This window comes from Talpa occidentalis, unplaced genomic scaffold (genome assembly GCF_014898055.3).
Source record: "Talpa occidentalis isolate TD23 unplaced genomic scaffold, MPIMG_talOcc4v2.1 talOcc4.14, whole genome shotgun sequence".
Classification (NCBI taxonomy): domain Eukaryota; kingdom Metazoa; phylum Chordata; class Mammalia; order Eulipotyphla; family Talpidae; genus Talpa; species Talpa occidentalis.
This window is the reverse complement of record NW_023601433.1, coordinates 15,813,306-15,840,372: the sequence shown is the minus strand read 5'-3', so window position 1 is coordinate 15,840,372 and position 27,067 is coordinate 15,813,306. Positions and strand designations below refer to the sequence as shown.

The 27,067-nt window shown below is 40.5% G+C and overlaps 1 protein-coding gene across 2 annotated transcripts in view; it reads left to right on the top strand.

Annotated features, from left to right (window-relative positions):
• Positions 1-27,067, top strand: part of GABRB3 (gamma-aminobutyric acid type A receptor subunit beta3) — a 179,049-nt gene that overhangs the window by 137,565 nt on the left and 14,417 nt on the right. For both annotated transcript variants that reach the window (XM_037510122.2, XM_054694801.1), the window contains exons 5-8: positions 501-583; positions 12,009-12,146; positions 20,922-21,074; positions 25,851-26,095. In XM_037510122.2, the coding sequence (XP_037366019.2) occupies positions 501-583; positions 12,009-12,146; positions 20,922-21,074; positions 25,851-26,095 (619 nt within the window). The remainder of the gene's footprint in view (positions 1-500; positions 584-12,008; positions 12,147-20,921; positions 21,075-25,850; positions 26,096-27,067) is intronic.

The window sequence follows — 27,067 nt, the reverse complement described above, 5'->3', positions numbered from 1 at the left end:
AGAAGCTAGCCCATTCAATTATGATTCAGAATAAGTACTAATGAGAGATGATCTTCTGGCAAAACATTCTGGAGTGTTGAAATCATAGGATCAAGCAGTAAGTTGGTTAGAATCCCAACATGTAGCCTGTGTATCTGTACACTTGACTTCAAAGTCAAAGAATTCAATCTGAATTAATCAGTTCTGATTCCACATGTTTATACAGCTAATAGATCTTTTTATTATGAGGACAAGGAGACAGAAAAAATGGAAGAATTTCCTTAGAAACCTTCCCTTCTTTGCCTGTGATTATTTAAAGTGAAAAAAACCCATGAATCATTTTATAGGATTTTAAGTTATGTCGCTTTTCTTGATAAAATTGGTCTACCTTATTCTGTAAATTATTCAATATATATTGTGAAATGCCTTTTGTCTTTAGGGGTTACTATTGCTGCTCTAGAAGCAGTTTTCCCTGATGCATTTTGATCCCATCCTTAACATGTCCTTGCTCTGTGTTCCAGAATCACCACAACTGCAGCATGCATGATGGACCTGAGAAGATACCCCTTGGATGAACAGAATTGCACCCTGGAAATTGAAAGCTGTGTGTATCTGTATTTCCTTTTCATCCAAATGTTTTTTTTACGCTTCCTTGTCCTTAATTTAGCATCTTTTCCCAAGCCATGTATCACTTTGTTGTCATAGTTTTTACTATCCTAAAGTTTAGAGGTAGAATCTTCTACTCTGCAAATTTTACTGTCATGGCAGAGACTCAGCATAAAAGACTTCTTTATTCTAATCTGATTAAGGGAGTCTGTTTGCTGTGCTGAAATATAAGAAAACAAGTGCTCCCCATCTCATACATTCAGTGAGAAGAGCGCAAACAGTAAGATGCAATTTTCTCACAATATGCTTCATCACACATGAGTGGCTGTACTCCTGGGACCCCTGGCAGTTGAAGTGAAACTCATTTCCCATCAGGAACTGAGCTTTACAAGCCAGCTATTTCTGCATCTTGGCAATTTTCTTCAATTTGAAGAGTATTCAGATGCCTTATTGATAATTCAGCATTGAGCACTTCAATGTGAGAGCCAAGAGCTGCCTGGTTATCACCTACCAAACCGGTGTCCTCCTGCCACCAGAACTACCCCTCCTGGCATGTCCGAGTGTAGCTGCTGTCGTTACTTATCCCCACTGGTTATAATTGATTTATAATTCATCTCAGTTGGACTTAGACTGGCCCATATTTACATTGTATTTTTTTTTTTTTGAATGGCAAGTGACTAACTTTTCAGCCTCACTTAGAATCTTGTGGCTAAAAGTGAATGCCTTTGTGCATAACCATATTGGGAAACTTTACTGGTGGGAGGCCAGTGTCTGAGACCAGAAGAAACCAGCCCAACTGTGCCCTCACTGCTGCACTGGTCACTATCTTGTTTTCTGAGAGCTGTGTACTCAGCAGTTGAGGGACATGAAATTAGGTCAAGTGACATTAGCCCAAGGGACAGAAGGCTCAGGTGATTTCCCAACAGTTGAACTTTTGTAAGAAGTTAAGTGAATTCCATGTGGTTGGAGGACACAACCCCAAGCTGGAGTCACTGAGTTTCAGGAGGGCAAATTTGGAATCTAACAAGAAAGTGATTTCTATTTCAACAGTATGAGCAACAACAAGTAGCTTCTGAGAGGGTAGATCCTGTCATGGCAATGTTTGAGCTAAGGAAGGAAGGACTGCTGTAGAAGAGAGCTCCTTGGTGTGTAGGGCTCTCCTCCTTGGAGAATTCCTGGTGAAAACATTTTAGTGGAAGACTGAATTTTCCCAATGTTTGGGTGACCCGAATGTACATATCTCTGTGTTGGGAATGGGCAAAAGGAAGGTGTGGTGTTATGTCCAAATAGGAAGTAAATTCATCAATCCACCAATTGAGCTAATAAATGTTTATTTGATATCAACTCTTTACATTTTGTTTAAAGCACAGCAATATATAGAGAAAATAGACAAGATGCTTGCCTCCTGGCACTTATATTGCCAAAGAGAAAACAGGAAACAATTAGAAAACAAATAGCGATAAATGCTTTAAAGGAAGCAAAGTCTCATAAAAGACAGAAACTTCTGAGGTTGCTTATAAGATGGAGTATTGGAGAGAGAGGGTCACTGCAAAAGGATCAAAGTCAGGTGCACACATGGGGAAGTGTTAGCCACATGGAGATCTGAGGGCACATTGGGTGGAAAGCGCTGGAGCACTGACGCAGTGTGCTGGTCTGAGCTGGACCTAATGTTGAGCAAGGGACAGGGAGTCGCATGCACAACAGCCATTCCTGCAGGATCTCGGAATCCTTATAAGGAGTTTGGGCTTGTTTTGCTCATTGCATTGGAAAACATTTGAAAGTATTCAGCGGAGGAGTAACTTGGTAGGGTGTGTACTCTATTTGAGGTTGCCATGGCTGCCAGATGAGAATGGAGTGTAAAGAAATAGAGGGAAGGTTGGAGACAGAGGTGTGACCACCATGTGGGGAGAGGAGATAGCCAATGGAACTAGAAGGATGGAATTAAGTGCGGGAGCCATCATCCCTACAGTTTTGGTTTACTTGTTTAAAGCCAAACACTGAGAGTCTGCCTTTTGTGGTATTATATGTTCAAATAAAAAACTCCATTATATTGAAAAGCTATTTTTCTCCAAGTATAAGTTTTATAGACTTTGTTGGTTAAGCTGACCTCCTCCATTAAAATACTCCTAAGGGCCTTCCCTGTGGCACGTGGTCGAGCGCTGGGTTGCGAAGCTGCCCGCAGCCTCTACAGCGCCAGTTCAATCCCCGGCCGCCAGGTGAGGGTCCCACATGGCGCGCAGACCTCTCCTGCCACCCACTGCTCCTCTCAGCAGTGTACTTCGTCAGTCTGCCTGTTCTGCTCTCCGCTCTGGCTCTGGTGGATTCTCTCACCCTCCCGCACTTTTGACTGTATCCAGTGCTTGTATAAATAAATAAAAAAGGGGGGCGGAGCAACATGGCGGCGAGGAGACGCTGCGAGTAAGATCTCCCATTAAAAAAAGTTAATAGGGAGGAAAAGCGGCAGGTCCCAGTGAGAACCGGGACACGGAAGATAAACGGGTGATGCCAGCGAACTGCCCGAAGAAGAAAGTGGCCATAAAAGAGGACTAGAAGGGAGGGAAGCGCAGAACCCTGCTCCCCTCCCCCGCCCACAGAGGCGGCACTCTCCGACCGGCAGAGAGGAGGAAAACAACAAACCAAAACGACCCACAAGAACAAACGAAGCAGCAAGCGGGACTGTGAGTGGAAAGGAACTATTGCAGCCACCACACCCCGTGAACGGGAGCTGAGAGGAACCCTGCAGGATTCGCCGCAGCGGTGAGCGAAGGCTCCGGGCGCCATTAGAGAAGAACAAAGACCCCGGGAGACGCGCACACAGCCCGGGCTGCCCGTAAGCCTGCGCGGGAAAGCGGCACGCTTGGCGCCTTGAAAAGAAAACGCGGACCGGGATCGCAGCGGCCCAGGTCCCCGCGCCTGCGACCTAGGCTTGCTGGGAAACGCGCGGAGGTCCTCACTGAGGTGAAGGTCCCTCCCTGAGTAAGCAGGAACCAGGCGCCCAGGCACGGGAGCGGGGTGCAAAAGGCGCCATTCCCGCGCCACTGAACTGGGCTACAGCCCGCGTCCTGGAACTGAGGGCTTTGAACTGAGACCCGGGGCACGAAAATTCGGGGCGTGGGTTCTCCACGACGGTGGGGCACAAGGCAGACACAGCACCCCAAAGCTGTTGAGGTGTACCCTACCATTCCCGCTCTGTTCCCTGTCCCACGGAGTGGGGGGAGGCGAAAAACAGCCCCCCAAGGACAATAGGAGAGATCTCTGGTGCCACCTAGCGACCAGGAAAAAAAAGTCACTAACACCCCATAAAACAGGAAATTTCTTAAGACTGCTTGAAAAGGGCAGAAGGCTTCTGGAGGACCCAGTGGCCAGCCGGGAAGTTATTCCACGCCAGGCCCCTTCCGACCAGCAGTCTGAGCCCACAGAGGGAGCAGGCACCCACGTCAGGGGCAGACCGGGTGCGCAGAAGAGTGTGCCTGAAACCGGAGGCGCAGGGACTGCATCCCGCTTCGCCATTTGAGAACAGGGACATTTCTTCAGTAAAAACTGCCTAAAACCAGCAGAAAGCTCCCCCAGAAGACAGAGATGGCTCCTGGAAGAGCCAGAGGGGAGCGGAGAAGTTCACCCAAGATGCCAGTCAGTCCGAGCAACACAGTGTCCCAACGCATACGGCAAATTAGAAAACAGACAGTAGGGAGTAGAAGAACCACACGCAACCTAACAACTCCTCAGGAAAGAAGCACACCACAAAAAGAAAACCACTCCCCAGATTGCAACGACAGCAACTTGGAAGAACTTCTGAGCCTTCCAGAAAGAGAATTTAAAATTGCCATGATTAAAAAAGTGATAGATCAGAAGAAGGAAATTGAGTCCCTAAAGAGGGAAAACAATGGTCAGAAGAATGAAATTGAGTCCCTAAAGAGGGAAGTAAAAGAAATGCAGGAGATCAAAGAATTAATGGAGGAACTAAAGAACTCCGGGAAAAGCAAGGAAAGCAGAATAGATGAAATGGAAGAACGAATAAGTTCTCTTGAAGACACAGAAATAAAAAGAACCAAAACAGAAAAGGAAAGAGAAGTACGAAGGAAAAAGAATGAAGAAAGACTTCAGGAACTATCTGACTCCATGAGGAAAGGAAATATAAGAGTTATAGGAATTCCAGAAGGAGAGGAGAGAGATGTAGGAACAGAGAAAATATTCCAGGAGATAATTGAAGAGAACTTCCCAAATGCGAAGAAGGAGCTGAAAATTGATATACAAGAAGCAAGAAGAACACCAAACTTCCACGACGAAAGGAAAAACACAGCAAGACACATAATAGTAAAGCTCCCAAGAATCCAGGACAAGGAAAAAATAATGAAGCTGACAAGAGGGAAGAAACAGATAACATTCAAAGGAAAACCAATCAGGCTGACATCAGACTTCTCTGAAGAAACACTACGGGCAAGGAGAGAGTGGAGGGACATAGTCAACAGACTCCAAGAAAACAGATGCCAACCAAGAATACTCTATCCCGCAAAGCTCTCTTTCCTCCATGAAGAAAGAATATGGACCTTCCCAGACAAAGAGAAACTCCGGAATTTCATTACGAATAAACCCCCACTCCAAAAAATACTACAAGGAATCCTAAAGCCAGAACCTCAGAGGGACGAATAACAACGAAAGAAGACCAAAAAAAAAAAAAAATTATTAAAAGAATAAATAAATAAAATCAAAGGAAAGACAAACATAATGGCAAATACAGATGCTAATATATCAATATTAACTCTAAATGTAAATGGACTAAACTCTTCAATAAAAAGACACAGAGTTGCAGCCTGGATTAAGAAACAAAACCCAACCTTTTGCTGTCTCCAGGAAACACATTTAGCTACGAAAGATAAAAATAGGCTCAAAGTCAAAGGATGGAAAACAATCCTACAAGCAAATGGGCCAAAAAAGAAAGCAGGAACAGCTATACTTATATCAGATAAAACAGACTTCAAACTCAAAAAAATAAAAAGAGACCCCAATGGTCACTACATTATGATTAAGGGGACAATACTTCAAGAAGAAATAACACTCATTAACATATACTCACCAAACGAAAGAGCACCAAAATATATCAGACAACTGTTGTCCTCTCTGAAAACAGACATCAGAGAAAACACATACGTAGTGGGAGACTTCAACACACCACTATCAACAATGGATAGATCCACAAGACAAAAAATAAGTAAAGAAACTAAAGCTCTAAATAAGGACCTAGAGCATTTGGGCTTAACAGACATCTATAGAACACTAAACCCAAAAAAAAACGGAGTACACATTTTTCTCAAGCGCACACGGATCATTCTCCAGGATCGATCACATACTGGGGCACAAGACAAACATCAACAGATACACCAAGATTGAAATCATACCAACCATCTTTTCTGACCACGAAGGCATCAAACTAGAAATAAATCATAAAAAGAAGGCAAGGAACTATCCTACTTCATGGAGATTAAAAGCCACACTACTGGAAGACCACTGGACTAACGAGGAGATCAAAGAAGAAATTAAAAAATTCTTTGAATTGAATGACAAGGAGGACACCAATATCCTAAATGTATGGGATGCAGCAAAAGCAGTAATAAGAGGAAAATATATAGCAATAGAAGCTCACATCAAAAAACAAGAAAGAACTCAAAGAAACAACCTAATCTCGAAGCTCAAAGATCTAGAAAAAGAACAACAAAAAAAACCCCAAAACCAATAGAAGAAAAGAAATAATAAAACCAAAGCAGAAATAAATGAAATTGAAACTAAAAAAACAATCCAAAAGATCAATGAAACCAAGAGCTGGTTCTTTGAAAAAATAAATAAAATAAACAAACCCCTAGCCAGGCTCACAAAGGAAAAAAGGGAGAAAGCACAAATACACAGGATCATCAATGAAAGAGGAGAAATCACAACGGACACAGCAGAAATCAAAAGAATAATCAGTAACTACTATGAACAGTTATATGGAAACAAGTTCAACAATCTAGAGGAGATGGACAAATTCCTACAACTCTACAATCACCCAAAGCTAGATAAAGAAGAAATAGAACACCTAAACAGACCAATTACAATTAGCGAAATTGAAATGGTAATCAAAAACCTCCCCAAAAACAAAAGCCCAGGACCTGATGGATTTACAAATGAATTCTACCAAACATTCAGAGACGAATTAGTGCCTATCCTTCACAAACTCTTCCAAAAAATTGAGAAGGAAGGGACAATACCAAACACGTTCTATGAAGCCAATATTACACTAATACCAAAACCGAATAAGGACAACACAAAAAAGGAAAACTATAGGCCAATCTCCCTAATGAACACTGATGCAAAAATCCTCAATAAAATTTTAGCTATCAGAATCCAACAATGTATCCATAAGATAATTCACCACGACCAAGTTGGATTCATTCCAGGGGCACAAGGATGGTTTAACATCCGAAAATCAATCAACGTTATCCAACACATCAACAAAAAGAAATATAAAAACCATATGATAATATCAATAGATGCTGAGAAAGCTTTCGACAAAGTGCAACACCCATTCATGATAAAAGCCCTTGAAATTCTGGGGATACAAGGAACATACCTCAACATCATAAAGGCCATCTATGAGAAGCCAACAGCCAGTATCATTCTCAATGGTGAAAAGCTGAAAGCAATTCCATTAAGATCTGGAACAAGACAAGGATGTCCACTCTCACCACTGCTCTTCAATATAATACTGGAAGTCCTAGCCAGAGCAATAAGACAAGAGAAAGACATCCAAGGAATCCAAATAGGAAAAGAAGAAGTCAAACTATCACTATTTGCAGATGATATGATAATATACATAGAGAACCCCAAAATCTCCACAGAAAAACTAATTCAACTCATCAATCAATTCAGTAAAGTGGCAGGATACAAAATCAACACGCAAAAGTCAGTAGCCTTCCTATACACAAACAATAAATCTGAAGAAGAAGAAATCAAAAAAACCACCCCTTTTATTATCGAAACAAAAAAAAATCAAATATTTGGGAATAAATCTAACAAAAGAGGTAAAGGACCTATACAAAGAAAACTATAAAACACTGTTAAAAGAAATAGAAGAAGACACAAAGAAATGGAAAGACATCCCCTGCTCATGGATTGGAAGAATAAACATTATTAAAATGGCCATCCTACCAAAAGCAATATACAGATTCAATGCTATTCCAATCAAAATCTCAATGGCATTCTTCAAAGAAATAGAACAATTATTGATGAAATTCATATGGAATCACCAAAAACCCCGAATAGCCAAAGCTCTACTGAAAAAAAAAGAAGGAAATGGAGGCATCACACTCCCAGACTTCAAACTATACTACAAAGCCATAATCATCAAAACTGCATGGTATTGGAACAAGAACAGACATACAGACCAATGGAATCGAATAGAAAATCCAGAAATAAACCCACAGATTTATGGTCAACTAATCTTTGACAAAGGAGCAAAGACTATGCATTGGAGCAAAGAAAGTTTGTTCAATAAATGGTGCTGGGAAAACTGGGTCGCTACATGCAAAAGAATGAAGCTTGACCACTACCTCACACCATACACAAAAATCAACTCAAAATGGATTCAAGAACTAGACTTAAGACCTGAAACCATAAAATACATAGAAGGAAATATAGGCGAAACACTACGTGATTTGCACCTCAAAGACATCTTTACAGACACATCACCCAAAGCAGTGATAGTGGAGAGAAAGATAAACAGCTGGGACTACATCAAATTAAAGAGCTTCTGCACAGCAAAAGAGACAATAACAAAAACAAAGAGAAACCCCACCAACTGGGAGAACATTTTTGCACCCAACACTAATGATAAAGGACTGATCACAAAAATCTGCAAAGAGCTGATGAGACTCAGCAACAACAAAGAAAATAATCCAGTCAAAAAATGGGCAGAAGAGCTAAAAAGAAACTTCTCTGAAGAGGAAATGCAAATGGCCAACAGACATATGAAAAAATGTTCAACATCACTTGTAATCAGGGAAATGCAAATCAAAACTACCATGAGATACCATCTCACACCAGTGAGAATGGCACATATTAAAAAAACTAGCAACAACAAATGTTGGCGAGGATGTGGAGAAAAAGGAACTCTTGTGCACTGTTGGTGGGAGTGCAAACTGGTCCAACCACTATGGAGAGCTGTGTGGAGATTTCTGGACCTACTAAACATAGAGCTTCCATATGATCCAGCAATTCCACTCCTAGGTATTTACCCAAAGGACACAGAAACATCAATTCCAAAGAGCACCTGCACTCCTATGTTTATAGCAGCACTGTTTACAATAGCTAAGCTTTGGAAACAACCCAAATGCCCCAAAATAGATGACTGGATCAAGAAGATGTGGTACATATATACCATGGAATATTACTCAGCATTCAAAAAAGATAAACACATGCAATTTGCAGCAACATGGATGGCACTGGAAGGGATCATGCTCAGCGAAATAAGCCAAAAAGAAAAAGAAAAATACCGGATGGTCTCACTCATAGCAGGAATCTAGAAAACTTAAATAAGGGACCAGGAAAATGAATATAAGAAAGTGAAAATCAAAATCAACAAAAAAACTATGAACCAGAGACACTTTTGGGGGTGGGGGGCGGGAGGGGAAGGATTGGGGTCAGAATGGGGCGTTTGCAATTGTATGGGGAATATAAAAATAAAATTTAATATTTAAAAAAAAATAAATAAATAAATAAATAAATAAATACTTATCTACATAATAAAAAAAAAAATAAAAAAAAAAAAATAAAATGGCCATCCTACCAAAAGCAATATACAGATTCAATGCTATTCCAATCAAAATTTCAATGTCATTCTTCAAAGAAATAGAACAATTATTGATGAAATTCATATGGAATCACAAAAAACCCCGAATTGCCAAAGCTCTCCTGCAAAAGAAAGAAGGGAATGGAGGCATCACACTCCCAGACTTCAAACTATACTACAAAGCCATAATCATCAAAACTGCATGGTATTGGAACAAGAACAGACATACAGACCAATGGAATCGAATAGAAAATCCAGAAATAAACCCACAGATTTATGGTCAACTAATCTTTGACAAAGGAGCAAAGACTATGCATTGGAGCAAAGAAAGTTTGTTCAATAAATGGTGCTGGGAAAACTGGGTCGCTACATGCAAAAGAATGAAGCTTGACCACTACCTCACACCATACACAAAAATCAACTCAAAATGGATTAAAGAACTAGACTTAAGACCTGAAACCATAAAATACATAGAAGGAAATATAGGCGAAACACTACGTGATTTGCACCTCAAAGACATCTTTACAGACACATCACCCAAAGCAGTGATAGTGAAGGCAAAGATAAACAGCTGGGACTACATCAAATTAAAGAGCTTCTGCACAGCAAAAGAGACAATAACAAAAACAAAGAGAAACCCCACCAACTGGGAGAACATTTTTGCACCCAACACTAATGATAAAGGACTGATCACAAAAATCTGCAAAGAGCTGATGAGACTCAGCAACAACAAAGAAAATACTCCAGTCAAAATATGGGCAGAAGAGCAAAAAAGAAACTTCTCTGAAGAGGAAATGCAAATGGCCAACAGACATATGAAAAAATGTTCAACATCACTTGTAATCAGGGAAATGCAAATCAAAACTACCATGAGATACCATCTTACACCAGTGAGAATGGCACATATTAAAAAAACTAGCAACAACAAATGTTGGCGAGGATGTGGAGAAAAAGGAACTCTTCTGCACTGTTGGTGGGAGTGCAAACTGGTCCAACCACTATGGAGAGCTGTGTGGAGATTTCTGGACCTACTAAACATAGAGCTTCCATATGATCCAGCAATTCCACTCCTAGGTATTTACCCAAAGGACACAGAAACATCAATTCCAAAGAGCACCTGCACCCCTATGTTTATAGCAGCACTGTTTACAATAGCTAAGCTTTGGAAACAACCCAAATGCCCAAAAATAGATGACTGGATCAAGAAGATGTGGTACATATATACCATGGAATATTACTCAGCATTCAAAAAAGATAAACACATGCAATTTGCCGCAACATGGATGGCGCTGGAAGGGATCATGCTCAGCGAAATAAGCCAAAAAGAAAAAGAAAAATACCGGATGGTCTCACTCATAGCAGGAATCTAGAAAACTTAAATAAGGGACCAGGAAAATGAATATAAGAAAGTGAAAATCAAAATCAACAAAAAACTATGAACCAGAGACACTTTTTGGGGGGTGGGGGGCGGGAGGGGAAGGATTGGGGTCAGAATGGGGCGTTTGCAATTGTATGGGGGAATATAAAAATTATATTTAAGATTAAAAAAAAAACACACTGAAAAAAAAAATAAAATAAAAAAATAAATAAATAAATAAAATAAATCTTTAAAAAAATAAATAAAAGACTCCTAAGTGCCACAAGTAACACTGGATGTTATCATCTTATTGTTCTCCAGAAGCACTGTTGAGTTCTGGGTTTGGAGTTCTAATCTGGCCAGTAACCACTCCTTTTTCAGATGAGATCATTGCACAAATCTCTAAGGTCCACGAGTGTCCCAACAAAGGCATTTCTAAGGTTGCAACACCTCATAGCCAGGGACTGATAGGACCATTAGAAAATGCCCAGGACACTGCTCTTACTCTGAGAGTTTCTAATGTCATCAAATACCAATTGGTTAAGTTCACCTTTAAGTTTGTAAAAATTTAGTGGCTTTTCAGCAGAGTTGCCTTTGAAAAAAAATCTTCATACTTGAGATCTCATTTTTCCTTATAACCATCTGATTCAATACTGTTAGTATATATATTTAAAATTCATTCTGTATAATGTCCAGGCCAGTTCTGCAATTAGATTTAGCAAATAGAACTCTTGTCAGTGCTTCCCCCATTTCTGTTTTTCAACATCGTCTGGTACAAATCAGAGGGTATGTAATTCAAGAATATTTGAAAGGTAGCTCTTTGGTGATGCTTCTTCTCATAGACAAGCACATCAAGCAAATCTACTTCAAATGGGGCAAACTGTTGCTTCCATTTTTTTAAAGATTTATTTATTTATGCATACAAGAGCTGGGGTACAGGCCAGAGGTTTAGGGGTTGAGAGGATCCAGCAGAGACAGAGTGGGGAACAGAACAGGCAGATTGACAAGTACACTGCTGAGGGGAGCAGTGGGCGAGACAGGAGAGGTCTGCTGCACCATGTGGGTTGCTCCCTGGCCTGCCGGGGATTGAACTCGTGCTGCAGTGGCTGCAGTTTGCTTCATAGTGCAGTGCTTAACCCTTTGCACCACCAAGGAGGCCCTGCTTTTTTAATATAGCTTCTTTAGTCTGTCATGGAGACAAAATGATGAGTTTGTATCTCTGTCCCCTCTTCTTTCTCCTGGCAGATGGCTACACCACGGATGACATTGAATTTTATTGGCGTGGTGGTGACAAGGCTGTCACTGGAGTGGAGAGGATCGAGCTCCCTCAGTTCTCTATTGTGGAGCATCGTCTGGTCTCAAGGAATGTTGTCTTTGCCACAGGTGAGTCCTGCGTCCACTCCTACTCCCTGGATGGACTATGGCTGGTGATGGTTTCCTTGTGAAATGCCCTGCCACTGACCCTCAGCATCTGTCATTCAAAGAAGCTCCATCATCCATCTCCATCACCTTAGGTACCCCTTCTCTGTGTCTTAAGGGAAATGGTAAAACTTGATGGGTAGGAAGGATCGAGAGACAAGCAGATGCTGTCTGGGGCAGGTTAGTGGAAAGTTAAAAGGGTAAATTTCACTAACCTGTGTTTGATAACATAAGTGACTCTCATCTATACAAAAAGGGACATTGTTGACTTTGGAAGCAGAAAGAAAGGGGAAAGAAGGTCTGAGGAGGGAATACTGTTCTTCCAGGAGGAAGCAAACTTCTCCCACCTGTGGATAGTGGGCAACCTCAGTAGTCCATGACCTTGGCCACAAAAGTTAGTGGTGCCTCTTCCAACACAATCACGTGCTCCTGCTCCTGTCTGGTTAAGGTTATCCCAGCTGTGATGTCATTGTCACCTACCCAAAAAAGTAACAGGGTATCTTTTGCTCTCCTGTCTGTCCCCACTAAGATTTTATTAGCTTACAACCATGTGTATTTTACAATGATTACCTTTGCATTCTTTGAATGCTGTTTATTGTCTTGAAGATAGTAAGCAAAAGTGCTTTGCAAATTGTGATAAAGGTCACAAACTCTGGGTTGAAAATGCTAAGTGAAAGGAGATCTAGGACCCCATCTCAGCCTCACTTGTCAATATACCTTAAACAACAGTGCCAGGTAGGAAATTAGCTCCAACCCTGGACCCTGTGATGACCTTTGTGAAGTCTTGATCTCTCTGCCTATTGCCTCTGGCTTGAATGCCTTTGACCCACAGCAACCTGCCTTCCTTACCACCTTACTGCCCAGCTGCCTGGACTTCCCTCACTCACATTTAGCCTAATCCAGATGCCACTTTCTTTGGGAAGGCTTTTTGACCCTTCTCTGCTCCCATACTCCCTCCCCATGCTAGCCTCAGTGGTTTCTCCGACTGTCTGCATCCTCAGGATACAGCTTTCTAAGGAGGGGCCTATTTGGGTCCTGATGTAGCCCTCCCAGTGGCCACCTTGTGAATGCCAGCTCCTAGGTGGGCAGCAGCTGTCACGGGGTAAGTGAAGAATGAGTCAAGTGCCCCTCCCCTTTCCCCCACCCAAGCCTCTAAGACCCAACAGACAGGCCAAATACAAACAAACCTGCATGTTGAACACACCAGTCATGGTCCGTTTTTATGCAGTTCTGTCCTCTGTTGCCAGAGGTCCTGCAGATGTCCCTGCCGTCTCCAGAGAGGATGCGCTGAGGCCTTGGGTGGGCACTGAGAACTAGCAGGAGCATAGGCTTCTCATTAGGAGTGATTTCCACGACCAAGAAAATCGCTCTGTGATGTATTGCATAAATGATATATTCTTTTTCAAACTGGATTCAAATTGTTCCATGCCCCAAGTGATATGAAGAAAAGGTCTTCTCAGCACACAGCACTGGTGTTCTCTCTGTGGAATCATCCTGCCCCTGCCTGCCTTTGACTAGAAACTGGCAGTGAAGGTCTCTGGGGTGCTGACATGAAGCTCTTTTATTGCATTTTCATGCAACCTCATCAGAAAGTCTGATAAGGTGTTTGTGGAGGGTGCAAGTGCTTCCAAGAGAAATGGGCTTCCTGAATCCTCAAATTCCAAATCACTTGAGAGTACTTTGTGTCAGTGTGCATTCTCTTTCTTTTTTTCAAAATATTATTTGTTGAAGTAACATCACATTATAACAATATACAATTCTAATATGTGCGTTACCATAAATCAACTTCTAAATAAAGTCCACCACTAAATGTCTAATTCCATCCTTTACTGAACAATTGACCTCATTTGCCAGATTTTCCCTTCTGGTAACCACTAATTTGGTCTTAAACAAAGTCTAAAAGTAGTTTGTTTTCATTGTACTTAGTTCATTGATTTGAGTTATTTATGTACCACATGCAAGTGAAATCATTCAGTGTTTGTCTTCCTCCGCCTGGCTTATTTCACTGAGCACGACACCCTCTAGTTCTATCCATGTTGCTGCAAATGACAAGATTTCATCTTTTTCTGATACTTAAACAGTATTCTATTGTGTTTATATACCACATATTTTCATCCAATCATCTCTTTTTTTAAAAGATTTATTTATTTATGCATATAAGAACTGGGGTACTGGCCAGAGGTGTGAGGTGGGTTAGAGGATTCACCAGAGACAGAGTGGGGAACAGAACAGGCGAATCTACTGAAATACACTGCTGAGGGGAGCAATGGGCGAGACAGGAGAGGTCTGCTGCACCATGTGGGTAGGTCCCTGGCTGACGAGGGATTGAACTCCTGCTGCAAAGGCTGTGGATAGCTTCACAGTGCTGTGCTTAACCCCTTGAGCCACCAGGGAGGCCTTGTCTAATCATCTCTTGATGGCACGTAGGTTGTTTCCAACTCTTGTCTATTGTACATAATGCTGCTGTGAACATGGGGGTGCGTATATTTCTTTGAATTAGTGTTTTTCATTATTTGGGTAAATACCCAGGAGTGGGATAAATGGATCATGTGGAATTTCTTTTTTTTTAATTTTTTTGAGCAATCTCCACAGCACTTTCCATAATGGCCACACCTATTCACATTCATCCCAACAGTGCGGAGGTGCCCTTCTTTCCAACACTGGTTTCTTGTCTAACAAGAGTCACTGGAGGAAAAAAAATGGGAGTCTGTGTCTGGAATTTAAGATTAAATTAAATTAAAAATGAGATTGATACATATAGCAATTCCTTCTTTTAACATTTCATGTAGTATCTACACTAGACCTATAGTGAATGTTGTTTATAGATTCATTGGGCAGGATGGGGGTGATGTGCAGTGATTGTTAATGGGTATTGAGTTTCTTTTTGGAGTGATGAAAATATTTGAAATGGATTGTGGTTATGTTTGACTGTACAATTCTGAATTGTACTCCTTAAATTAATCAATAGTATTGTATGTAAATTATCTCTCATTACACCTGTTATCATCCTCAGCATTTTGCTGAAAATTGAAAGGCTTAATTACATAAAATATAAAAGACGATTTGTCTTTAAGTACACATTCAATAAATGAACTTAATACATTTTTCTGTTTTTTTTTTTTTCCCCTATGGTAACTTCTGTGTCAAAATCTGAGTTTTGACCACTGAGCATATTTTTTTATTTTAACATTTATCATTTTTTTTAATTTTTTAGACAATATTTGCTTACCCCCACCCCCTCAGATTGAGTCCCCATAGAATTTCCTTCCCTAGGGCACCCGTGCACCATCACTACAGTCCCCTGTTCTCCTTCCTTCCTCCCTCTGATCCCTCTCCCTCCTCCTCCCCTGCAGGATGTCTCTGATTTATAATTGTCCATTTTTGCTTTGTTGTGTTTTGTACTGTTATTATTTTTTTACACTGATGTCTTATTTGGTTCCCCTGTATTCCTGCTATAAGTGAGACCATCTGATATTTTTCTTTTTCCTTCTGACTTATTTGCCTTATGAGCAATTCCAAAAGATGGAGGCAGATGAGAATTATTTTTGCCAAAGATGTATAGGTAAAGAACAACTCTACTACAGTTGCTAAACTATCAGCTTGTTATTTCATAGATTCATTTGGATGACTCTTATCACCACAAAGGTGACATGATATACCTGACCACATTTTTAATGTGTTCCTCACAATGTTAATGTCTTAGTGATATTATTAATTTAGGTTGGATGAGAGATCCATAGCCTTGTTTTTGGCCATGCCTTACTGCATTTGAGAAAGGGTTGAGATCAGCATCTTCAATAGATAGTTTTGCCAAGGAAGCCCTGAGTTGGAACAATGCACTTGTGTTCAGGGACTGTTCCTCTGTCTGTTGGCTCAGCATCTAATTGGGAATCTGACAACATCTGCATTGCCACATAGGCGTCCTGTGCCTTTCTGCTGTAATTTTCAAGCTTTCTTCTATTATTGTTTTGAAGGGTATTTTTTGGTGTGGCTGACTCAATAGTTCTCAATGTTACATTATTAGCACTATGAACACTTGGGTAGTTTTCTCCATAGATACAGCATATATCATGGCATTCATTGTGTCAGCATAAGGACTTTGTTTAGTAGAACTATAAAATGACTTTTATATGCTCTTTAAAATGCACATCAAATGGCAAAAGCCTTCATGTAGTAGACTAGATCTCGACATCTCAGAGAATTCTTGTGTTTATTAACATTCTGAGGTCTTTGTCTCAAGGCATCTTGAAAGGTTTTTCTCCATATGACCCTGCTGTGTCCTTTACCTCCCCTGTCTGAAAACAATCTTATTTAGCTATAAGTATCTCAGTGCAGATACTGTGAACTCTCTCCTGCGTCACTAAATCTAGTGCTTTAGAATATTATTGTTTCTCCAGTATAGCCCCTACTTCAATTTTACCAAGGCCAGTCATGTATGAATTGCTCTCTGACATGGTTAGGAGCTAGATGAAAGCACAGGTACTTTTCATCATTTTTGCTGACTGCTCTGCTGTCCATTCCCACCTCTGGGATTAGGATTTGAGTTAGAATTTTACTTATTACAATAGAATGCATTTACTAAATTAAAGCATAAGAAAGTAGTCTATTATCTTAACCAAAAGCTCTGTCTTAATGAATATGTTGAAAAATTTCTAGCGGTTATAGTAGTTCTGAAGTCAGATTACTGACTCCTTCCTTAGGGCCCTGAATGACTTTCCAATGTTTGGCTGTGCAGCTGTGTCACTGATCCCATATCTCAAGGGACAAGTGTTCCCAGCATAGCATCAGTGGTACTTCATTATATGGATATCAAGATTTGTTTCTGTTGGGAATGGTTTCCCTAAAGAAGATACACTTTGGAAAATGTTAAGAAAAGTGGAAAGTTGAGGAATATGATAGATCGCTTTATCACTCAAAAAATATATATTTGTTCCTCTTCCCTGGGAGAGGATTAACCTTTCCCACCCCCAGTGGTACAAGAATTGAGGATAAGACTTGCTGGGGAGTATGTGTGGCACTTCTACTATGATGTCCAGTAGTGATCTAGGCAGGGGGAAATTAGTGAATATTAGCACAAAAAAGAAAAACAATTGCACAAGCAACAGAGATTTGGAAACATTGTTGTTATAGCATAAGCTAACCAAAATTGGTAGAAACAATGAGACACATCAGAAGCAAGGAACAGTGAAAGTTAAGTGATAAGAAAGGCATGAGCTTGTCATGAAATTTATAATTAAGATCCAGTTACTTCAATAAATATATTAAGTTGCCATGAGATTTCAAACTACAATTCAATAAAGATCTTGAACACATTGAGTATTAGACTTGCCGTAGGGTCATGGAAATAAACCAAATATTTATGTTTTTATCTGTCAGCATACAGATATTTGTGGGCAGCCTATGATAGTGTAGACATTTAGCTAAGCTTTATAGTATGTGAAAATACATTACTTCACAAACTGAAGAATCACTCAATTTATCTTGGTAATATTAACAATTATTATTATTTTTTTTTTGTGGGACCCTCGCTGGTGGCCAGGGATCCAACTGGTGCTGCAGAGGCTGCGGGCAGCCTCGCAACCCAGAGCTCAACCGCTGCGCCATCAGGGGAGGCCCAACAATTAAATTTTTAATGGGAAAGAAAATAAATCAAGAGAGTGATCACTTGCATTTGGAGGGAAGGAGAAGAAAGGCTTTTTGACCAAGGGTGGATAAAAGAAGACATTTCTTAAGGAGGGAACAGTAGGTGTCAGTTCATAAGTTGGAAATAGGGACAATTATTTTGAGGCAGTGAGGACACTCTTGTTTAATGCGCAGACACAGCAGATAATAAAACTGGAGTTAATTGGGGAAATCTTTTGGAGAAAGGTAAAATTCCTGGAAGAGTATTTTGACCTTATTTGAACCAAAGAACTTTTGATTGTGGGATGACATGGAGAGACAATGTTGTGTCCCTGAAATACATGTTGCAACAACATCAATAATGGTGACACCAAGGCCATGATGAGGCTCTGAGCCAGCCCAGTGTCACATCATGTCAGTGATGCACATACACTTAGGAGATAATATAAAACAATAGAGTGTATCAAAAGTATGTCAAGGGGAGCTTTATTCCATTCCAATGTGGGAAAAATTCTGGAACAGAAATCAACTTCCCATCAAACATTGAAGTAATGGCTAACCTTCAAAACAGGTCCATGATTACATCTCTGTTATGAACTTACCTAAGGCTAAGAACAAGCTTTAAAAAATCACAAAGAACAGATGAAATGGATTGATTCAACTAAATACAAACATTTAAGTACATCTTCCTCAGTCAAACCCATTACAAGTCTTAAACAACTGGGAAATGCTTGCAGAGAATACAAGCAAGAGTTAGTATCAAAAACCTTAAATTATAGGTAAAAACTGTGCAAGGGAGAAAAATGAGAAAAATTCTTCTACAGTGTAATGAAATCATTTGTAAGATTATATACAGAGGGAAAAAACCATGTAGGAAGTATTCAATTAACAAAAATAATTGAAAGGATAATTCTTCTCAAGGAAGTTAACAAAAATTATGGTTAATAAATACTAATAGCACGTTTACAAGATGAGAAAGGCACTTTCATAAAGTACTTGTTATGCCATGTACACTGGTGGGAATTTTTTGCAAAGTAATCTGGCAATAGGTATCAAAAATTTCAGAGATGGGCCCAGTAGTTCCTGTTTTCACACATTCATCCTAAGGAAATAAGTCTGAATATGGCAAAGAGACTATCCTCACAATGGAATATTACTCAGCAATCATTAAATATAAACTCATGCCATTTGCAGCAACATGGATGGAGCTGGAAGGGATCATGCTCAGTGAAATAAGCCAGAAAGAAAAGAAAAATACTGGATGGTCTCACTTATAGCAGGAATGTAGAGGATCCAAATAAGGGATCAGGGAAAAAAACTAATTATAATAAAGTAAAAATCAAAATCAACAGGCAACTATAAATCAGAGATACTACAGTGGGGGAGAAGGGAGTAGGATCAAAACAAGGATGGGAAGAACACAAGGGACCATGGTGATAGTTCATGGGTGAAGAGGTGGTGGGAATTTTACAGGGACTATAACCAAGATGAAAATTCATCTATTATACAAAAATTAAAATGGTGTAAAAATATATAAAATAAATAAATTTTAAAAAGACTATCCTCAGAGATAATCTTAAGAGTATTCTAGTTTTTCAAAAAATGAAAATAACCTAAATGTATAGCATTCAGGAATATGTATTTATAAACTATAGAATCATGTATATATTTGATGGGAGATTAGGAGGAATTTAGAAATGTTTACAAATAATCTTTTCAAAATGTGCAAATGTTTATGCTATGATGATGATATCATCTATGCATTTGATCAGAATAATAGAAACCACACACATACACACACACAGAGCTTGAGGGAAATTTTACAGATTGTCAGCCTTTAAGTGCTTGGGCTATGAGGTGATTTCTCCTTTTTATAATTCTGTCTGAGAATGTGGTTGATGCTAACGTAGGAGATAAAGGTCTTTCATCTTCTACATAGAAATAATAATGATATGAGTGTCTCTGACTGCTAAAGAGAAAGCTAGAAGGACAAATCCAGAAAGGGACAAGGATCCAAGTCTGAAATGCATACAATTGGGCACAGGAGGAGAATAGGCACCTGACAGGCTTGAGTAGAAGGAGGTCAAGACCGAATGTCTACTGAAGCTTCCGGTGCAGTGACCTCTGACAAGATCACTGTCCATCAGGAGAGGAAGCCAACGAGCTGATGACCATGGAAGGCCATTGGCTTTTTTTTTAATATAATAAATTTTATTTTTATATTCCCCATACAATTGCAACCCCCCCCATTTTGACCCCAATCCCTCCCCTCCCTCCCCTCACCCCCCACCATTGGCTTTTTATTGGTTACCTTCGAGCAGTTTCATGAACATTCATAAGTTTAGTATTGAAAGGTGTATAACTGCTGAAGTGGATTGTTGAAATAGAAAGGAGTGGAATTATACTTGTCTGGTTCTACAAAAAGCAAAATTAAACAGAAAGGGCAAATACACAGGTGGTATTTTCCGTGGGCTATTTCTCACTCTGTAATACTGGGCAGGGAGGGGATTGCAAGGTGAGCTGAGTGGGGTATGCAAGAAAACAGACAGTGCTTCTCCAAGGCTCTCTGTGCTTTGTCTGTGGTTGGGGCAGATCATCTGAGCATGCACTACTGCCTTACATACCCCTCCAAGTCTCAGGTGCCCCTGAGCTCTCCCAGTCATAGAGTCAGGGCTCAAGTGTGCACTATCTCTGCATAGTCACTCTCCATGGGCAGAAGGAACTGAGTAATAAAAGCTGTTTTGCTCAATGAAGCTTGAGCCAAATCTCCCCTGTTTACAATGGAGTAGAAAGGGGCAGTTATAAATCTAAAAATAAACAAGATATTTAGAATTATTCTGTGTTATTAGTTAAATGCATTCCTGATGTCTTCTCAGGGATCATTCTTAGCTGTGCATTTAGCCTTAGAAGAATATTTTCTTACATAGGCTCAAATCCCCCCATCTCCCAATTCTGCTATAAGTACCATTAAGCAGACAGAAGCAGTTCTCACAGTTGTGAGCCACCTCTAGATTCATGGACTTCTCAAATTCATGCTGTTGACCTGTTGAAGGCGAAGCAAACTCTTTTGTCTGCCATGTTTTTTTCTCTAGTTTGATTCTTACCTGTCTCCCATAGGTGCCTACCCTCGGCTCTCGCTGAGCTTTCGGTTGAAGAGAAACATTGGATACTTCATTCTGCAGACTTACATGCCCTCTATACTAATCACGATTCTCTCGTGGGTGTCCTTCTGGATCAATTATGATGCATCTGCGGCTAGAGTTGCCCTTGGTATGTGTTATTTTAAAATGATATCTAAAATGTAAAAGAACCATGTCATTGCATTAGAGTTCAAAGGCTATAGTTCACTACCATTTTTGACATCTTTGACACAGCTTTGCCCATAGAGTCACTTTTTATCTTGAAACACTAATTTCATGCATGATTCCCTAGAAGTGTTAATTTAATTATAAAGCTGAAATGTGAATTTTCATGCCCATGAAAGGGAAAATATGCTTGCCGAATATTTGCATAATAAAACTATTTTTGATGCTAATTTTAAAGCAAGGATTAACATCTCCTGTTCAAAATTTGTCTGTGGCCCAGGAAAAAGACTTCATTAATTGTACATTCTTCATTGTGAAGTCAGAGAAATAGTCAAATACTATAGCGTGTAATTGGAATTACACAATTTAATGAGCATTAAAATATGTGATTAGATTCTGAGTGATTCCCAAAAGTTCTAGTGATCTTTTCTGGCCACTGGTCACTTGACAACTGGATTATTAATTGAGGTACAATATATGTCATAGGTTCCAATATATTTTTATTATTGAGAGGAGGCTCATGTTTTCAGAAACGTTATTCTCTATTCAGCTAATTATTATGCAGTTAAATGGACAAAACAATCATTTAAATGCATTTTAGCTAAGTACAGAATTGAAGAACAATTTTTCTTTTTTTTTTTTTAAAGATTTATTTATTTATTTATTTATTTATACGAGTACTGGGTACAGTCAGAAGCGCGGGAGGGTGAGAGAATTCAGCAGAGCCAGAGCAGGGAGCAGAGCAGGCAGAAGGACCAAAGCACACTGCTGAGGGGAGCAGCGGGCGGCAGGAGAGGTCTGCGCGCCATGCGGGACCCTCCTTCAGTGGCCGGGGAGCAGCCGGGGATTGAACTGGCGCTGCAGAGGCTGCGGGCAGCTTCGCAACCAGGCGCTCAACCGCTGCGCCACCGGGGAGGCCCTGAAGAACAATTTTACAATCTGTCTTTTCTTTGGATAGAATTGAATTTGTATCTTGCAGGTTAAGTTATTAATCATACTTCGAAAAATTGGGGAAGAAAACTGAATATTTTTGCAACAGAACATGTAGATCTATCTAGAATCATAAGAATTCAGGATTCCAGTTATCTTTTTCTTCCTTTGTTTACTATCTTTCTGCAGAACTTTAAGTTGAACAACTTTTTTTTTTTTATCTAGAAGATTGTGTGTATTTGTCTCTATTTGAATGTCTGGTCTAGACCTGTACATATGTGGCTTATATATTTCCATCAGCACTGGATATTTTCCCTATGAAGTGGCACATAGCTATGACTTCAGAAAATCAGGTAGCTCTTCCTGAAGATGTTAGGTGAAAAAAAAAAAAGCACTTTGAGAAGAAGAACAGAACATACCAAAATAAAAAGTGTTATATTAATTATTACGTAACTTCTAATGGGGACAATAAGAAAAGCATCTCAAAAAGAGTCTCCACAATTTTTCCATAGCTTTTGGAGGTTACTCTGCAACATCAGTCCTTTCTGTAGATACCACTTTTTTCCCAAAAAAAGTTACAAGTTGATTATTGTTAAACTACTTTCTCTCCACACCTGAAAAAATCAGAGCTGTCAGGAGCTCTCTTTAAGTAAAAAATTGAAAATACACAAAGAATTGCTCCCCAAGCCTGGGAGAGACCTATGAGGTAGACACTAGAAGCTGAAGCTTCGTGAACTTCATGGTGAATCTGCCTTAGAGAATTTGTCATTTTTGAGAAAAATAGGAAAATATGAGTACCCTAATTATGAGAACCATAATTATCTGGCATCGATAAAAGTGAGGTATCCTGAAAATGCAAATTTCTAAATTTTCTATATAATAGCAAGTCAACAGCTCCATAATTGTTACGTGTTGTCGTCCCCAATATTAAATAGATCCTCTACCTTAAATGGGTTGTAGTCAACCCAATTTCATGACAGTATATGAAAGTAGGAGTCCACTTGTTATTAACAAAACAGTGTAACTATTATAAACAGAAATCACTTTACTATGGCTTTGTGGGGATTGAGGCATGATCTGGCCAGGTGGCTAAGGCTCCACAGTAGAGAAGTGACATCTCTGGGTGATGTCAGATGTGTGGGAGGCAGAGTGAACAGGCATTTACCCATGTCAGGGTGCACCTGAGGTCTGGAGGTTAGAAGGATGCGGTGATCTTGGGGCCACAGCCAGTGGGTGCAGATCTCAGAGATACCAGCATGTTTTTCCCTTCCATCCCCCCTTTTGCCAACATGACACAGTCCTTGAGCTTGGATCTCCAGGGATTAACTCCAGTTAGTTAGAAAATAGCATATCCTAGCATTGTGAGTACTGATTAACAATAACAATTACAGTCATTAAGGTGGAAACTTAACAAATACTCAGGTGCCAGTGCACAAATTCAGAAGTACATAAATCCAGAAGTTTAAGGCCAGGTTGTCAGAACCAGATTTCTTGCTAGAAACCTAGAGTTTACCGAAGATTGTTATTTTTCTGTAATGATGATAATAACATGGTTATCTGTTGTTGATACTAACAATGCCATTTACAACTAGTTAGCATTTTACTGTTGCCTTTCAGGAATTACATTTGACTTTACAATAGCTCTAGACCATGCTTGTGAACCCTCACGGCTCATAGCCTGGACTGTCTGTTTGTACTTTCCAGTCTGTGAACCACTGCAGTCCCCCATGAACCATGTACCCCAGATAACCAGTAAAATAACAGAAGGATTAGTAAAGGCATTGACCTTTTAATCTAAGAGCTCATGTGAGCCCAATCTAGAAAGACTAGCTCATTCATTGTGAAATCTTGCTGGTAAACCACTCTATGAGCCTCTGCCAGTGAGCTGGTCCATTTTCCTCTGGCTGCATTTACCAGCCCCTGTGCCCATAACATGTGCTGCCATCCTTATCAACTGTGTTTTTCAGTCCATGTCCCAGGAATAGCTACTAAGACCTATGTCCACTTAAAACAGTCAACCAGAGAGCGAAAGCCATGACTAATGCAGAGCACTCAAGCTTTCCAAATCCATCTGGAAGGGAAAAAAAAAGTAATGGCAGTGGCAGCAGCAACATTACATTCTTAAATAATGGTGAGAACACCTAATTTTGTAGCATCTGCATGGTGTTTTCACATTTATTTGTAAACTGTAATTATGCCATTGCCATTTTCAAATTTAAAAGTTCCCAGGTGCACATGAATGTTATGTTAAAGGAGAATCTTAAAATATTCCAACATCTTCAATTTTCATATATTCCATAAACATAAAAATCATTTCCCAGTTCTTCAAACTCCTCATCTACTTTCCTGGTGGATGGGAGAGCGTGTGTGAGTAACATCTATAGTGGTGGTGCGACCATCTTCCCTGCTTCCCAGGTGATCAGGAGCCATCTAGCTGTAGCTCAAGGTCCCCTCTATGAGGCACAGAGGGTGAGGATATAAGTCTTCAAGGACTACATCCAACTAAGATGCTTAACAAATTCAAACCCTCCACTGGAGAGTTGGGTAGGGGTCCTGCGTACAGAGAGTTGCCCCTGTTGGGACCATGTGTGGCAGTGGTGTGGGGTCCCACCTGTAGGCTGGGAGCTCAACATCCAGGGCCCACTGGCATCCTGGGCCCTCATTGCCTCCTGACCTCAGTGACATAATTTTGTGGGGTTACCATGGATATGAAACTAAGACTTAGGTCTCTCCTTCTAAAATCTCCCTTCTGAAAAGGCCTTGACATAGTAATGAGGAGGAAGCTTTTCCTTCCTTCGGACCTGGTGATTGGGAATAATCACGGGCAGGGGCACAGTTGGGTAGGTAGACAGGAGCTGCACCCAGAAGTATCTTGCTTCCTGGAGATGTCTTCCTATTTCCAAAGTGTTGTCTCCAGGAGAACAATTCAGGAGCCACAGACACCATCCCACCCCAAAGTGAGTGTTTCCTGCACATGCAGCTGCACTCAATTCACAGAGGCCCCGACATGCCTCCGGCTCTCTTTGGCCTCAAAGGATCCAGTGGAAATCTTTGTAAAGCAAGAATCCTGTCACTGATATGGGAGAATTGCAAAATATGGTCTTTGTGTGTTTCTCTAGAGTAAATGTATCCCTGTTAGGGTAAAATGACCCAAAAGCATCTAAAGGATTCAACAGAATGACATTAAAAAAAGGGATCTGGTTACATCAGATTCTATAATTCTATAATTTTAATAAAATGATCATCTCTTGACTTCAGCAAACATGTCTGGAGAAACTTACATAGACTATTTCATAGCTGAGGAGGGAAACCACTCTGTGAGATAATGTGCTCTCAGGAGCTTCACTCAGCTCTAGCTTCACACCTCCTCAATAATTTTAAAATCATTGCCTCGTTCCCTTTGCTTCATAAACCACTGTCATAAGAATTTCCTTTCAACAGGCAGGCTCATTGAGCCCTTACTAATGGCCTTGCCTCACTGGCCATGAAGATCTTAGATTCTGAGGGTCTTTATAGATTCATTCTTCTTCACTGAAGCTGCTCCTCTGGACATTTTATGTTAAGCACTGGGTTTATGTTCAGGCTTCCAGGTGTGGCAGGCAGTGCACCACAGACAAGGGGAGAAGTTAGCTTCTGACCCTCAGCCATGACCTGCTGCCCAGCTGACACGGTTCATGCTCTATTGCATTTCAAATGTCCCGTGATATTTAATCCATTACTCCAACCACTTTAAGCTTTGAGAAGAGACAAAAGGAAAGTGGAAGTGAGGACCTCAGGTGAAGCTGCAGCCGCTTACCTTCTCCTTTTGCAGGGATCACGACCGTGCTGACGATGACCACCATCAACACGCACTTGCGGGAGACATTGCCCAAAATCCCCTACGTCAAAGCCATTGACATGTACCTCATGGGCTGCTTCGTCTTTGTGTTTCTGGCCCTTCTGGAGTATGCCTTTGTCAACTATATTTTCTTTGGAAGAGGCCCTCAAAGGCAGAAGAAGCTTGCCGAGAAAACAGCCAAGGCGAAGAATGACCGTTCAAAGACTGAAAGCAACCGGGTAGGACCTCCCATCTTGACCACCCCCCCTTGCCTGTCTCGGACCCCACCTTACCCGACACCTCATCAGATCTAACAACTATTTGCATGACCTCTGAGTAGAAGTTGTGTGCACTTCTTGATCTTTGCCTTGAATATTGTTTCATATAAGTGGGTTTTTATAGAAACCAAACTCAGGGCAGAAGCTGGAGAACCAAAAACTGCCTGGTTTCCTATGAAAAGAACAGGATATTCTGGAAGGAATAAAACTCTAGGGCTGGGTCCCAACTGGAAGTGAAAGATGTTTCCAAAGTTGGCAATATTCCTTTAGTTGTAAATTGATAAACTTGGTTACCCAGCAGCTCGCTGTTCTTTGTGGTGTGGGCAAAGAACTCTTTACTCTTTACTTCTTTACTTTTCAGCTGGCCACAGTCCCCTCATTCAAGGTCTTCAGTGCAGGGCAGAGCAGTGTCCTCACCTGGGGCTCCATGCCCTGGCCCTGGTCCCTCCAGCAAAAAGCTAGAGTTGGACCAATCCCGACAGCAGTGGCCTAGGAGCTCCTGGGTTATACTCTAAGAGAGAGCATAAACTGCGTCTCCCTACTTCAGTCCAGTTCAGCATGCTTATAGTCTTCCAATGACAAAGTAGCATCATCATTAGATACCATTTCATTTGATGTTTTAGTAAAAGCAATATGTAACTGTAATTAGCAACTATAGTTCAGTGGAAGGGCACTACAGTTTCTGTAAAATTTTTGTCTTTGTCCACCCACCCCTTGCATCCCATCAGATTCTCAAAAATTTATGTTCACCTGTTTGCCTACTTATTGTTCCTACATTTCTTCATGTTTTAAATTCTCGTTCAATGTGCTTCTTCCCTAAGCTGTGAGATCTTCCTATATTTGACCATGGTTTTAGTGCATCGCAGGTCTGTGCCTGGCAGAGGCAACACAGGAGCTCCTTGGAGTATCATCTTCCCTCTTACACACAGGACG